Below are 15,707 nucleotides of genomic sequence, written 5' to 3'. Positions count from 1 at the left end.
TTCTAGGACGTAGTGCGGAGGCTAAACCGAGTGTTGTCTCGAGTTTTAGTCGTTACGCGATACTACACTCAAGTTAGACCTTCCACGGATAATCATGGAGCGAGTGTTGTCTCGTGACACCGTGATATACGTCGGAGAGGTTGCAACTTGGGAACCTTTTTAGAACCCGGTTACTATTTCCTAAAGCCCTAGTTTCACTGGACACCGTGTCCACCCATGACTCCTCGACTTTGAACTTTAAAAAAATTTGTAACAAAAAATGCTATAATTAAACACTATAATAAGATACTGAAATATGAATATAGCAAATTACATTAATGATAATCTCATTACAATCTTCAGAATTCATTCCATAAAAAGATAAAAGTACAAAAAGATGAAGATGAGGGGGGACATAAAACCAAAACCCTCCAAAATTAAAAGTACTAATTTGGGAAACCAGTCTTGTTCCTAGCAAATTCTGCCAAAATCTGAGAGGCAAATCATTGTACCAGAAATGTAAATAAGGCACCTAAAAAACCTGAGTCAGAAAATAAGCTCCACAAGCAGCTTTATCAGAGCTGGCAGCACCATCAGTGTTGCATTTTACCCAATCTAAGTTTTTCAGCAATATAGTCTCCTGTGTCATATAATATGAAACGAAAAATTAATTAACATAGAATTTCCAGCACAACCAATTACGATTTAAAATAACTCAATTAAAAAACGCAAATGAAAATTGTTGAAAAAGAAAATGAAACTCACTAAGATACTCGACCATAAAGGTTGCCCAATCCTCCTCGAGGAACATAATTCAGTGGTACAGTTGTGAGCGACCTAACCAGAATTAACATGAATTGTTATAATAAGCAAATGAACTATTGGAGAATCCTTTTTCATTTTCAGTTGGCTTGGTTCACAAGGCAATTGATATGGTTACAGATAGTTATATGAGATCTGCTATTGATTATTTTGAAGTTACAAGAGCTAGACCTTCTTTAACAGGCACACTTTTGATCACAACTTGGACTAAATTGTCTTTTGACACTACTGATTTTGGGTTAGGGTGAACCTCTATGTTCTGGTCCTGTTACATTTCCAAATACAGAACTTCTATATTCATATACTATAATGCATTACATATATACCTGCATACTATCATTTATGTGTAAATAGTTTGCTGAGCTATTGAAGTTTTTTCTTATATTTGTGCTAAATGTGTTAAGTATATATAATAAATTTTGTGCCATGGGAAGCTCAAATGCTACATTTTGTTAATCACAATGACAAAGTCAAATTAGGCAAACAATTGCAAAACAGAGTCAAATTTCATTGAGTAAAATCATCAAACACTTCATACTCAACACAATAACACCTTAATCAAGCATCATAATTATCAAATTTAATAATCTCACAATATCACTATCGTTCAAAAAAAAAAGTAGAACAAATTGAAACAAAACCTTAGCAAAATTCAAAGCTCGGTCACCATGAACAAGCATCAATGAAGGTGAATCACATTGCCAAGATTAGAAAACCAAATGAAATCTTTGAAAATCACAATGAACACAAATTGAATGGAGAAAACATTCATTGAAAGAATAATGTAGAAAAATAAGCTGTGAACTCATACCAAACATGTCATTGTCATGAATAGTTAGAAATTTTAAATAAGTAATAGCAGGTTAATGTTTAACCATGACTAACAACTTATGAACACTCACAAATTAAGGTTTTCTTGTAGCAATCCAACTATTTACTTGATATGAAAAATGGTTAGGACTGAGAGGATATATATAGTGTGAGAAGGAGCAAATGTTACTAGCAGCAGGAAACAATCATTATTATAATAAATTATTAAATCATAAGCCAAATTGTAATTGTTGAGCTTAATCAATAACCAAGTAGTCCAAAAAGTCAAAACAGAAGGAAATTAGACTTTGGTTCATCACACCTAACAATTCCACTAACACTTTGTCTTGGATTCTCATTCCAAATTTGGAGGTTAATTTAAGGACATTGATAACAAATTTTCCAAAATTCTATGTTTCTTTATATCCTTTTTGAATTGGAGAATCGATTCTGATACTTGGCTGTGCAAATATTTGTTGAACAATTGTTTCTTTATATCCTTTTTGAATCCTAACATATCTATATATGAACCAGCCCATCAACTATTTACTAACTAGGAGCTGGTCCATGCGTGTTTGTTACTTGGTCTAAAATATCAACTTGGAAAGCCAAGTATATATGTCTTATGAATTATTCGCATTTGAAAGATACAACATAAGCTCTCTACTCTTTGAATTTTCATTTGCCAAAACAAACAACTATATTTTCTCTTTTTCTTTCTAGAAGTTTTTTTACGGTTACTTTTTCTTGCTAGAAACTGCGTTCAAGTTGACTACATCTTTGTTTAGGATAATAATGGGAAAATTCTATGTTTGTGACTAGGAATACCAATCTAACAGTTTTACCAATTGAACTGGTTCAACAATTGAAACACGTACATCAATAAAAAACAGGATAATAATATTTTTTGCTTTATGAGGTACAATTCTGAACCAAAGCCATCGGTTTATGAGGTACAATTCTGAACCAAAGCCAGCAGCGACAAATTAAACTTTTTCCATTTTCAATTTCAGGAATGAACTCAAAACCCTAAGTTATGTAATTCATGCATAATAAAGAGAGAGAGAAGATCAAGAGAATGAAGATCTAACCTTTCACAGATAGCGTTTTCGATTCGAACTTCGATTCCGAGTGAGTGATTTCCGACCTCGAGAGAGTGAGTGAGTGACCTTGAGAGAGTGAGTGGGTGAGTGACCGAGTGGTTTTGGGAGAATTGGTTTTCAGTTTTGGGAGAAGGAATCTGACTTTGACCCAAGAGAGTGAAGGACGGTGGAAGATTTCTGACTTTGAAGATTTTTGAGAGAGACTGAGTTTTGAGTTTTGGACGGTGGAGAGAGAGTGACTTCTCCTCTTTTTCACACTTTTGTTATGTGCTCGAAATGAAAAATGTATCCGCCTTTTTTTAATTTTCATTAAGCCCAAACATAGCGTTTGAGGTAAACGCTATCTATACCCCCTTCAACAATAGCGTTTTCCTAAAAGCGCTATTAGTGCAAACAAGAATAATAGCACTTGTAGAAAAGCGCTATTTAACCCAGTTTTTTACAAGGTTTTTTTAGCGCTTTCTGAAGAGTGCTATAACAGGTCTCTAATTTGCATTTTTAATAGCATTTATCCAGAAACGCTATTAATATTGTGCTATTAAAAGCCAAAATTGTGGTAGTGCATCTAATCAAAAATTGATCAAAAAGACATTTAGCCCAAATGAAACATGAAATCCAATCCCGCGACAATACATTTTCATTTCCCTGTTATTCTTATTTTTTTCTTTAATGAATTTTTCATTTTCCCTCCTCCGTTGAGATAGTTAAGCTTTCCTTCTCACTCCATTTTCCCTCTTTAAGCTACTTCATCTCAGCGTCATATCTTTTGTAAAGACGTTCATAGTTTTAGTCGACGGTTACGGACGAAGAGATCTGTAACTGTCGAACGTTACAGAATATGACAATCACGGAGGCAGGTACAATTTTGTGGTTTGAACCGTGCAGTTGCAACCCAGGCTTTTGGGCAGTCTAGAAAAATATGGAAGAAAGTAATTAGTCTAATGTTGGATTGTGATTGTTTATTGGAACCTAATGTGCAAGCACATGCTTTTGGACGGTGCAGAAAATAGGATGATTAATTTGATCACGACCTCACAATGTAAAACTATTTTTTATATTGTCAATAATAACCATAAAACTTATAGTTTATTATGATATGGCAACAAAACAATTTAGGTTATGTAATCGTCTGCTATGATTTTGGTCCACATATCCTCCATGCAGGGCAGATCCATGTGTTAGCTAGGCTGCATGGTCCAAATATATATTTAAAAACTATTAACTACGTTTGTCCACATTAATATCTTGCATCACACCTACGGAAAATACTACTTGATGACATGTATTTGAGCACTTCATTTAGAAACATATACATTTGCGAAAAGGTAGAAAAAGAAAATAATTAAATTATATATTAAAAATAATTAACTAATATTTAGTTTATGTAAGTTTTTAAATAATGTCTTTAAATACTTATGATTACGCAAGTCCTCCTTCTTCCCTATACAACCTTAAAACTTGATATATTTTTAAAAACTTTGAAAAAACCGAACAAGATTTGTCTCCTTTTGCAACCGACGCTTGTGTTGCCGTTGATGGGACCCACCCGTGGTGGGTGGCAACTTATCCAGCCAAAGAAGCTTTTCAACAACTCCATAACAATTTTCTATTACTTTCGGTGCAAAGCAATTTTGGTGCCAATTGTTTAAGTTTTCAAACTTCCTTTCGGTGCCGTCCAAAATTAACAATTGTGCAGCAGGTTTGTTTGTTCAGTTCATTCTCCCCTATAAATAGAGGGACTTGAATTGAAGGAAGGTATTAGAATAACAACACGGAATAAAAGAGTAGAAGTGAAATAAAAGCTTCTGCTGTGTGTTGTGTGTAGGAGTGTGTGAGAGGAAAAATAGAGTGTTGAGTAAATCCAGAGAGTGTGGGAAAAATACACCGGGTGGGTATCATCTCTATAACTCCTAGGTGCTATAAAATAATAGCATTAGAATAGGAGTGAGTCTCACAGGAATCACTATATTGTATCTCTTGGGTGTGTAAGAGAGTGGAGAGAATATTGTAATATTCTTAAATATAGTGGAATATTTTTCGGAGTTTGCCCCGTGGTTTTTCCTTCGGTATTAGAAGGTTTTCCACGTTAAATCTTGGTGTTCCATTTTATTGCTACCGCTGCAGTATTATTTACGTGAATAATAATTTACGTGAATAGTGAAGTAATATTTAATTTACACTTGCGATAAGTCCGTCGAGCCCAACAAGTGGTATCAGAGCTCCGGTTGGAGCTCGAGCTTATAGTGTAAATTAAATGGAGGAGAACACTGGTAACACTGGTACGATGATTAAACTCACTTCTACAAACTACTCCATTTGGAAGCCAAAAATGGAGGATATACTTTACTACAAGGATATGTATGATCCTGTAGAAAAGGGAGACACGAAGCCAGATAAGGTGACGGATGAAGACTGGAAAAAGTCTCATCGGAAGGCTGTCAGTCTGATCAGGCAGTGGGTGGATCTTAGTGTATTCCACCATGTGGCCACAGAGACAAATGCCCAGACTCTGTGGAAGAACATCGAAAAGATGTATCAAAGAAAGACCGCACAAAACAAAACTTTCGCTATCAGAAAGTTGGTGAATTTAAAGTATCGGGAGGGAAGATCAGTTGCCGAGCACTTGAGTGATTTTCAAGACTTGGTAAACCAATTGGTTGCCATGAAGCTGGTGCTGGATGATGAACTACAAGCACTATTACTTTTGAGTTCTTTGCCGGAAAGTTGGGAAACTTTGGTGGTGTCATTAAGCAACTCTGCTCCAGATGGAGCGCTCACTTTGTCCCAGGTGAAAGATAGTATGTTCAATGAAGAAACAAGAAGAAAAGACATGGGATCAAGTAGCTCTCAAGCCCTTGTCACGGAGAACAGAGGCAGAAGTAAGAGCAGGGGGAGATCCAACAAATCCAAAGACAGATCACAATCCCAACCTCCAAGAAAGTTCAAGTGTTTTCACTGCGGCGAAGAAGGTCACATCAAAAGAAATTGCAAGTCTTGGAAGAACAAAGAAAAGAAGGGCCGGAGGAATCAAAGATCAGATGAAGATGAAAATACCACAAACCCAGTAGTTGATGGGGAAGTGGTGTTGCTTTCTGTTGAAGAAGAAGAATGTCATGTTGCAGATTCATGTGTTGAATGGGTCGTTGACTCAGCAGCTTCTTATCATGCCACTTCCAACAAAGAATTTTTTACGATGTACAAAGTAGGAGACTTTGGCAAAGTGAAGATGGGCAATAATAGCGTTGCAGATATTGTTGGAATTGGTGATGTGTGTGTTCAAACCAATACCGGTTTCACACTAACACTGAAGGACGTGTGACATGTGCCGGATTTGCGTCTAAATCTAATCTCTGTCCATGCTCTTGATTTAGCCGGATTTCAAAACAACTTTGGTGATGGAAAGTGGAAACTTACCAAAGGATCGTTGATTGCTGCTAGAGGCGCCGTGTATTCGACGCTGTACAAAACTCAAGTCAAGCTGATCAAAGATGGCTTGAATGCGGTCGAGAATGTTGCTTTGCCAGATTTGTGGCATAAAAGGCTGGCTCATCTAAGTGAAAAAGGATTGCAAATTTTGTCAAGGAAGTCCCTCATTCCGTCTGACAAAGGTGCTAAGTTGAATCCTTGTGATTATTGTTTATTTGGCAAGCTACATAGAGTATCTTTCAGTAGAACTTCGAAACTGAAAGATAATATACTGGATATGGTGTATTCTGATGTGTGTGGACCCATGGAAGTGGAGACTCTTGGTGGTAGCAGATATTTTGTGACGTTTATTGATGATGCTTCCAGAAAGGTGTGGGTGTACTTCCTTAAAAGCAAGGATCAGGTGTTTCAGTACTTCAAAAGGTTTCATGCGATGGTGGAAAGATCGACTGGTAAATCTTTGAAGTGTCTTCGTTCAGATAATGGGAGTGAATATACTTCCCATGAATTTAAAAGATATTGTTCTGAGCACGGCATCAGGCATGAGAAGACGGTTCCTGGCACCCCACAACATAATGGTGTAGCTGAAAGAATCAACAGAACCATTATGGAGAAAGTTAGATGCATGCTGAAAATGGCTAAGCTGCCTAAGCCATTTTGGGGTGAAGCTGTTCAAACCACATGCTACCTGATTAACAGATCTCCTTCTGTTCCTTTGGGCTTTGACATTCCTGAGAGAGTATGGTCCGGACATGATATAAGTTACTCTCATCTGAAGGTGTTTGGATGCAAAGCCTTTGCTCATGTAAATAAGGAGCATAGACGAAAACTTGATGATAAAGCCATTCCTTGCATATTTGTGGGCTATGGAGATGAGGAATTTGGCTACAGGTTATGGGATCCAGAAAAGAGGAAAATAATTAGAAGCAGAGACGTAGTGTTTCATGAGCAAGAAACTATGTCAGATTTTGCTATTCCAGAAACACCAAAATGTGATGGTAAGGTTGATCTTACACCGATCACTCCTCCTGTAAGAGTTGCCACAGAAGGGGGAGATCTTGATGAAGACCCTAGGGTTGATGGTGAGCCAGTAATTGAAGATGGTAGTGATGATGAAGATGTTCAGGATGGAGAGCAATCCCCAACATCTCAGCTCAGAAGATCAAGCAGAGGTCGTCAACCATCTACCAGGTACCCTAGTTCGGAGTACATCTGTATCACAGATGAGGGGGAGCCGGAAAGTTTCGATGAAGTTCAAACTCATAAGGATAAGATCCAATGGATGAAGGCAATGCAAGAAGAGATGGATTCCTTGCAGAAAAATGATACTTATGAACTTGTGAAACTTCCTGAAGGCAGAAAAGCCCTGAAGAACAAGTGGGTGTTCAAGCTCAAGAAAGATGGTGACAAGCTACTGAAGTACAAGGCTCGCTTAGTTGTTAAAGGCTTTGGACAAAAGCGAGGAATAGATTTTGATGAAATCTTTTCTCCAGTTGTTAAGATGAGTTCAATTCGAGTTATACTTGGATTGGTTGCTAGCTTGGATTTGGAGCTTGAACAAATGGACGTAAAGACTGCATTTCTTCATGGAGATTTAGATGAAGAAATCTACATGGTTCAACCAGAAGGATTTGAGAAGACTCGAAAGGAGCACTTGGTATGCAAACTGAAGAAGAGCTTGTATGGATTGAAACAAGCTCCAAGACAATGGTATAAGAAATTTGACTCTTTCATGATGAGTCATGAATATACCAAGACAGATGCAGACCATTGTGTATATGTCAAAACATTTCGAGGTGACAAATTCATCATTCTTCTGTTATATGTAGATGATATGTTGATAGTGGGACAAGATAAGGAAATGATTGGTGACTTGAAGAAGGAATTGTCAAAATCATTTGACATGAAAAATCTAGGCCCTGCAAAGCAAATTCTAGGTATGAAGATTTTGCGAGACCGGAAAGCTAGGAAGCTATGGTTGTCACAACAACAGTATGTGGAACGGGTTCTAGAAAGATTCAACATGAAGGGTGCTAAACCAGTGAGCACGCCTTTAGCCAATCACTTTAAACTCAGCAGAGTGAGTTGTCCTACTAGTCAAGATGAAAAAGAAGCTATGGCTGCAATACCTTACTCCTCAGCAGTTGGGAGTTTGATGTATGCAATGGTTTGCACTAGGCCAGACATTGCTCATGCAGTTGGAGTTGTTAGCAGGTTTCTTTCCAATCCTGGTAAAGAACATTGGGAAGCTGTGAAGTGGATCTTGAGGTATCTGAAAGGAAGCTCTGATAAGTGCTTATGCTTTGGAGGATCAGAATCGATTTTGAAAGGCTACACAGATGCTGATATGGCAGGTGACCTGGATGGTAGAAAGTCTACTTCAGGAATGGTGTTTACTTTCTCAGGGGGAGCTGTATCATGGCAATCTAAATTGCAAAAATGTGTTGCCTTATCAACAACAGAGGCGGAATATATTGCCATGGCTGAAGCAGGGAAAGAAATGCTTTGGCTAAAAAGATTTCTTGATCAATTGGGAATGAAGCAGGAAAAGTACGTTATCCATTGCGATAGTCAAAGCGCTTTGGATTTGAGCAAGAATGCGATGTACCACTCTCGTACAAAGCATATTGATGTCAGATATCATTGGTTGCGTCAAGCAGCGGAAGAACAACAATTTATGTTGGAAAAAATTCACACTGATAAAAATCCTGCGGATATGTTGACGAAAGTTGTAGCACGTGAAAAGCTTCAACTTTGTGCCGAGTTGATCGGCATGGATCGCAAGTAAATGAATTGCGAGGATATCTCCCTTTGGCTGGAGGGGGAGAATTGATGGGACCCACCCGTGGTGGGTGGCAACTTATCCAGCCAAAGAAGCTTTTCAACAACTCCATAACAATTTTCTATTACTTTCGGTGCAAAGCAATTTTGGTGCCAATTGTTTAAGTTTTCAAACTTCCTTTCGGTGCCGTCCAAAATTAACAATTGTGCAGCAGGTTTGTTTGTTCAGTTCATTCTCCCCTATAAATAGAGGGACTTGAATTGAAGGAAGGTATTAGAATAACAACACGGAATAAAAGAGTAGAAGTGAAATAAAAGCTTCTGCTGTGTGTTGTGTGTAGGAGTGTGTGAGAGGAAAAATAGAGTGTTGAGTAAATCCAGAGAGTGTGGGAAAAATACACCGGGTGGGTATCATCTCTATAACTCCTAGGTGCTATAAAATAATAGCATTAGAATAGGAGTGAGTCTCACAGGAATCACTATATTGTATCTCTTGGGTGTGTAAGAGAGTGGAGAGAATATTGTAATATTCTTAAATATAGTGGAATATTTTTCGGAGTTTGCCCCGTGGTTTTTCCTTCGGTATTAGAAGGTTTTCCACGTTAAATCTTGGTGTTCCATTTTATTGCTACCGCTGCAGTATTATTTACGTGAATAATAATTTACGTGAATAGTGAAGTAATATTTAATTTACACTTGCGATAAGTCCGTCGAGCCCAACAGCCGTTGCTTTTTTATCCGTTATTTGAAACTAAAGAACATGCATTGTATGCTTAATAGATTCCTCAATAGAGATTAATCACTATTAAACAACGGTAAAACTTATCACGGTAACGATAAAAAAATTTAACAAAATTTGGGTTGAGTAATGATCGCAGAATTCATTTGTAAACAGGTGTTTAGGAGTTATCTTAATGTATGTCTCTTTACCGACATGTTAAAAAAAAAGCAGGAAATATTACATCCAATTATTCTCAGGCCAACGTCTTTGCAGTAAAAACAAAGAATGAACAAAAGCAATGCATCGGTAATAAAACACAAAACCAGACAATTATTAGCTTTCTTTCTTTCTTTTATTCCCTCTAGTTCTTAACAGAAATGAACCCTATTAATCTGAATTTTGATTGGAAGATAAATAAGCTTTTATCAATAAATATTCAACCAAAAAATCAAACTCAATTTTTTTTAAATAATTTATCTTTTGATAGAGTTTATTAATCATTTGAATCCACTTATTTAATTATTATAGCTCTTAAATTGTTTGTTGCCAATAGACCAACACATCATGACCTCTTTTTTGTCCACACATACTATTAACACCAAATTATACATCCAATTTTTCTCCTCATCATAAGTGTGAACACCATATGGTCCCCTTGTTGCTTCTTAGTGCTTGTAGTTGTACCACTCAAGTCAACTTGTTATTTGATCAAGAACACCCACACCCACTTCCATTATATTGTAGTTCATCCTTTTTCAACATCTATCTACCTAGTGGCTTTCTACTATTGTCAGCTAATAGGGCAATTTAGGGTTAAATATGTTTTTATCTCTATAAATATGTCAACTTTTCGTTTTAATTCGTCTAAATTTTTTTTCAATTTTTAGTCTTCCAAAAGTTTTTCTTCTTCACTTTTGGTCTCTCATTTAAAATAAACTCATACGTAAAATTCATATTTTTGAATAAAATTTTACAGAAAAATTTATAATATTATAAACGTAGAATTCATATTTATAATATTATAAACGTAGAATTCATATTTTCGAATAAAATTTTACAGAAAAATTTAGGGTTAATTATTTTTTGGCCCCTACAAAATGGCGACCTTGTAAGTTTAGTCCTTGCTTAATTTTAATAGTATTTTTAATCCCTACAAAAAAATTCTGCACTCAATATTAGTCCTTACTCAATCCAAATTTGTTTAATTTATGCTTAAACTCTTAAGTTTTTCAACAATTTTTTTACAGGCGTGTTAAGAACGTTATTAAAAGGTCCTCCCAAAAAAATATCGCAAAAATTTGATTTCTACGTCCATATTTTTGTTACTTATATCTTAAACTTTTTTCGTTTAAAAAAATTCATATTTAATTTATTTCATGTTAAAAAATTATAGATTTTAGTAAATGAACCGTTCATAGTGTTCTAAACTTGTATAAAAAGAATTGTTAAAAAATTTAAGAGTTTAAGGATAATTAAACAAAATTTATTTTAGCAGGGACTAAAATTATAAGTAAATTTTTTTTTGTAGAGATTAATAATGCTATTATAATTAAGTAAGGACTAAACTTACAAGGTTGCAATTTTGTAGGGACCAAAAACATAATTAACCCAAAAATTTATAATATTATAGGAATCTCTATAAAAATGATAGTTTTTTTTTTAACAAAACATGAATTAAATATGAATTTTAATATTTTTTGCGGTTAAAAATTCACATTTAATTTATGTTTTGTTAAAAAATTCTTTTTTTTTTTGAGTGATTTATACAATATTCTACACATTTATGCACATTATCAGTAAAAAAAAATTGACTTAAAAATAGAGACCAAAAGTAATGATTGAAAAATTCATAGGGACTAAAAGTTGAAGAAATTTTTTAAAGGGACTAAAACGAAATGTTTGTATATTTATAGGGACAAAAAACATATTTTACGAGCAAATGGTCACTTTAATCCACGACTCTGCACCTCGCTGTCACAAAGGTCCTTGACTTAGGATTAAATACAAAGAAGTCTATGACTCTGCACTTTCGTTATCACTTTAGTCCCTGGCATTAGGGACCTTTGTCAACGAGATGCAGAGTCAGGGACTAAAGTGACTATTTGCTCCATATTTAACCCTACATTCTATGATTTATTAATTACTTTACTTGTCACTTCTGTAGGATTACCAGCCTATTTCTGGTATGGTTGATAAGTACTATGAATTCCCATTTTTTTTTTTATGTTTTGGTCGGTTATTAATATTATATAATAATAAATATGTTGGAGTTATCGTGATTTATTTACCTAAAAAATCAATTTTAACTATGCTGGTATTATTAACTAAGTACACTCTTCAAACTGTGATTGAGCCACCCGGTGACTTTGAGCACGGATGAGATAAGCTACCACCCTATACTCTATTGTTTGGTACCAAAATATTTTTTCAAGTGGCAGTAATATAAACTTTAAAATTAATAATTAAGCGATTGGACTTAAGTAAATTAACGTGCTTCATCAAATAACGAATCACTTTGAATATTAGTTTGATTCCTTAATAAAAAAAAGTTGTTATTGGACTTTATTAATCTCTTCATCTAAATTCAAATTACTAGGACTCTTTTTCTCTATTAACACCAACAAAAGGGTATCATCTCTCTCTTTTTTTTTCTAAGGTAAAGACAAGAAATTGAACTGGATTTGGTGTTAGAAAGTATCGGTAAGCCCTTAGAAGATATCTCATATTTCGGTTATGAAAGATCGTATTTGTTTTATATATGCTAGTTGTTTTATAAATGCAAGTTGTCTAAAAAATATTGATACTATTATAATCTTCTTCTTTAACAACCGAAATTTCGATCGATAAAATATAAAAATCGGTTGTTAATTTGTTTAGCGACGGAAATAATAACCGATATTTTCATCGTATTTTTGGTAGCTATACTTGTTTAATCTCATTGAAAATACATTTATAGCTTTGTCCTTTGTGTAGAACTAAATATTTTTCGTTGGATGATCGTATTAAGGAAGCCTTTGTTAATGATATGACATAAGTGTCGTTACGTCTTATACTCATTTGTTTTAATATAGTTGTGCTTATATATATATATATATATATATATATATATATATATATATATATATATATATATATATATATATATATATATATATATATATATATATATATATATATATAGCATCTCTTGCCTCAAAATCTATTGATTATAAGGTGATTAAAAATTAAAATTGGCATATGAGCTTATGACAGACATACTATTATGTCATAAAACAAAAGCAGCCACACATATTTTTTTATCTGAAAATAATTCAGAAAAAAGATACGACACATACATATGATGCATGAACATCATTCTTCATGACATAAAAAGATACTACTAATTTTAATTTATATTACACATTTTATAATTTTTTTTATTGACATGGACACACTTTTCATTTTTTTTTTTGTCAAGTATCTTAGTGGCTAGATTCACATACATTATACGGGGAGAAGTGGAGAATCCGGGGTTCGAACCCCGGCCCCTGCACAAATTATCCCTAGTAGCTACTAACTGAGCTACACTTACGAGACCACACTTTTCAAATGTTATTCCCTCCAAAGATCTATTTCTAATTTTCAACGGAAAAGGAAAGGGGTATTTGGTGATAAACTATTCCAAGAAGCATGCTCCCTCCATGAATCTCCCAACTTCTTCAAATCAACAAGAGAAGATCCACCTCCTCCTCTTGCTTCCTTAGCACTTATTTTCATTTTCAAAATCCTCTCTTTAATCTCCTTTCCACGGTCCGATTCCATCAACTCCTTAACTCTCTCACCCAACTCCGTGCCACTCACAAACCTATTTTCTGATTGGTTCACTTTCAAAGCCACCTTCATTTCCTCGACTATAACCAATCTATTTAGCCTTTGTTCTGCGAACAAAGGCCATGCAATCATCGGCACCCCTTCACAAATAGCTTCCAACACGGAGTTCCATCCACAATGAGTCACAAATCCACCCACGGAGTTGCGACTCAATATCGCAACTTGTGGGGCCCAATTCCTCACAACCATTCCTTTTTCCTTTGTTCTTTCCAAAAACCCTTCTGGCAACAACTCATCCAAACTCAACTCTTCTGAGTCTGGCTCACTCCTAACAACCCACAAGAATCTTTGCTCACTTTTCTCCAATCCAATTGCTATCTCATTCAACTGAGCCCTGGAAAATCTTCCCATGCTTCCAAAACTCAACAACACAACACTTTGACAAGGTTGCGAGTCGAGCCAACTCAAACACGAACTCGCTCTTTCATCTTCACCCTTACAAGGAGGTGAAATCATTGGTCCAATACAAAACAATGGAGGTGTTGTTCCTTCTGGTAGACACAACCCTGCTTTAAGAGCTTTTGCAGCTCTTCCTTCAATGGCATCGAAAGTGTTTATGATAACTCCATCACTTTCCTTCATACTTGTCGCCATATCTAAGAAAACCTTGTAACTTTTACTTTCACGATCCTTAACTTCATCTGGCATATCAACTATAGGAACCAATGGTAGCCCAGGGATTCTAGGATACATGTGAAACTCTTTAAGTGATTTTGTGGTACTTTGATGAATGGTTGGAAGTTGAAGAAAAATAGCAAGAGTTGAAGCTCCTGAAGTGTAGAAAAAGTAAGTTGGTATATCAAGAGTTGAAGTGATTTGGTTTGTGCTATAGTTCATGAAATCCAAAATAACACCTTTAAGGTTTGAGGTTTTTGAAATGGATTGAAGAACATGATTAACATGGTGGTTGCTACGACCACAAACTTCAAGTGGGACTATGTGAGGTGGGAGTGTAACTGGGAATGAAATAGGAGGAATGTGATGGAAAGTAATAGATGGAAAAGATTCACAACCAAAGGTGGTTGTGAGTTTTTGGATCTCTTGTGGTGGTTGCAAGGTGGTATTTGGTGGGGTGAGGATAAGAATTGTGATGGAATATGAAGGGTTATGTGTTAATATGAGTTTACCTAACTCAATCATAGAGTTTAGGTGTCCTTTTCCTAGGGCTGGGTAAAGAACTAAAGTATCCTTCATTTTGATGATTATGAGAAATTGGAAATGAAGAGAAGGTTATAGTAGGTTTGCTATGTGTTTGAGAATTTCTTCTTTGCTTGTTCTATTTAAGGACACTGTAATGCAGTATTGTCCAAATAATTGATAATTACGTGATGGCTTTTAATATTTAATATTGAGATATTTGATATGAATACACCCTTGTCTTTGTTTTTGATATAAGTTGGCATATCTCTAACAACAAAATAATATTTAGAACCCTAATTTTCCAAGGCATCTTATTTGAACAACTGTTTTCCATTAAATTATGGAACAATAAAAAATATAGAAGATAATGTGGATATTGACATGAGAACCAAAACAGACAAGAAATCATAAAAAAAACTAAAATGATCTTTCTATGAAAGGTTGTTCATTAGGTCTCGAAGTGGTTGTCGTCCTGTGGAGTTGTCGAGGTAACTTATTTGACACAGTCATGCTATGAAGCCCAAATACCCGATACGATACGGATACAATACGACACAGATATGTTGATATTGGATAATTTTAAAATTCAAGATACGATAAGGGCAGAATACTTTGATAAAAAAAATTAAATTTAAACTACATATTTAAACTCAAAATACAAACTATAGACTAAAACTCAAAAGCAAAAAAAAAAATATATGCGCAAAACCAAACAGACATAGAACATTGATAAGACATATCAATGAAATTGTTTTCGCACGACAATCAAGAATAGCAACGTCTAAAACAAACAAAAGAACACATAACAGACACTGGACAACACCAAAAATATAAATATAAGTAATATGATAGTACGGAAAGTGACAATTAATCAATTACATATATGATACATCTCAAAAAGAGAACAATATTATTTAGTCCATTACATATATCCCAAAAATAATAAAAACATCACGTATCCCACGTGTATTTCTAACATTTGTCCCTTGCGTATCTATGATGTATCTGAAAATTATCATACAATTTTTGTAAAATAAAATAAAATTTAATCTTCA

At 34.9% G+C, this 15,707-nt stretch overlaps 1 protein-coding gene and 1 long non-coding RNA gene across 2 annotated transcripts; both read right to left on the bottom strand.

Moving 5' to 3' along the window:
* Positions 1–290: 290 nt before the first annotated feature.
* On the bottom strand, positions 291–2,960 carry LOC146914143 (uncharacterized). The gene is made up of 3 exons (XR_015016465.1): positions 2,703–2,960; positions 745–816; positions 291–619 (listed from the first exon to the last, which is right to left on the bottom strand). It is a non-coding gene; the product is annotated as an uncharacterized LOC146914143 (long non-coding RNA).
* Positions 2,961–13,253: 10,293 nt separating this feature from the next.
* On the bottom strand, positions 13,254–14,766 carry LOC146914142 (UDP-glycosyltransferase 1-like). The gene has a single exon (XM_085717065.1). The coding sequence runs from the start codon at positions 14,704–14,706 to the stop codon at positions 13,264–13,266; it is 1,443 nt and encodes a 480-aa protein (XP_085573191.1). The 5' UTR covers positions 14,707–14,766; the 3' UTR covers positions 13,254–13,263.
* Positions 14,767–15,707: the final 941 nt, after the last annotated feature.

This window comes from Medicago sativa, chromosome 6 (assembly GCF_051527215.1).
Source record: "Medicago sativa cultivar Bolivia chromosome 6, Bolivia_mono, whole genome shotgun sequence".
NCBI classification, from domain to species: Eukaryota; Viridiplantae; Streptophyta; class Magnoliopsida; order Fabales; family Fabaceae; genus Medicago; species Medicago sativa.
This window is presented reverse-complemented; position numbering and strand designations above follow the sequence as displayed.

Excerpts from the sequence above, each read along its gene's own strand:
- LOC146914142 (XM_085717065.1), bottom strand. The coding sequence starts at position 14,706 with ATGAAGGATACTTTAGTTCTTTACCCAGCCCTAGGAAAAGGACACCTA.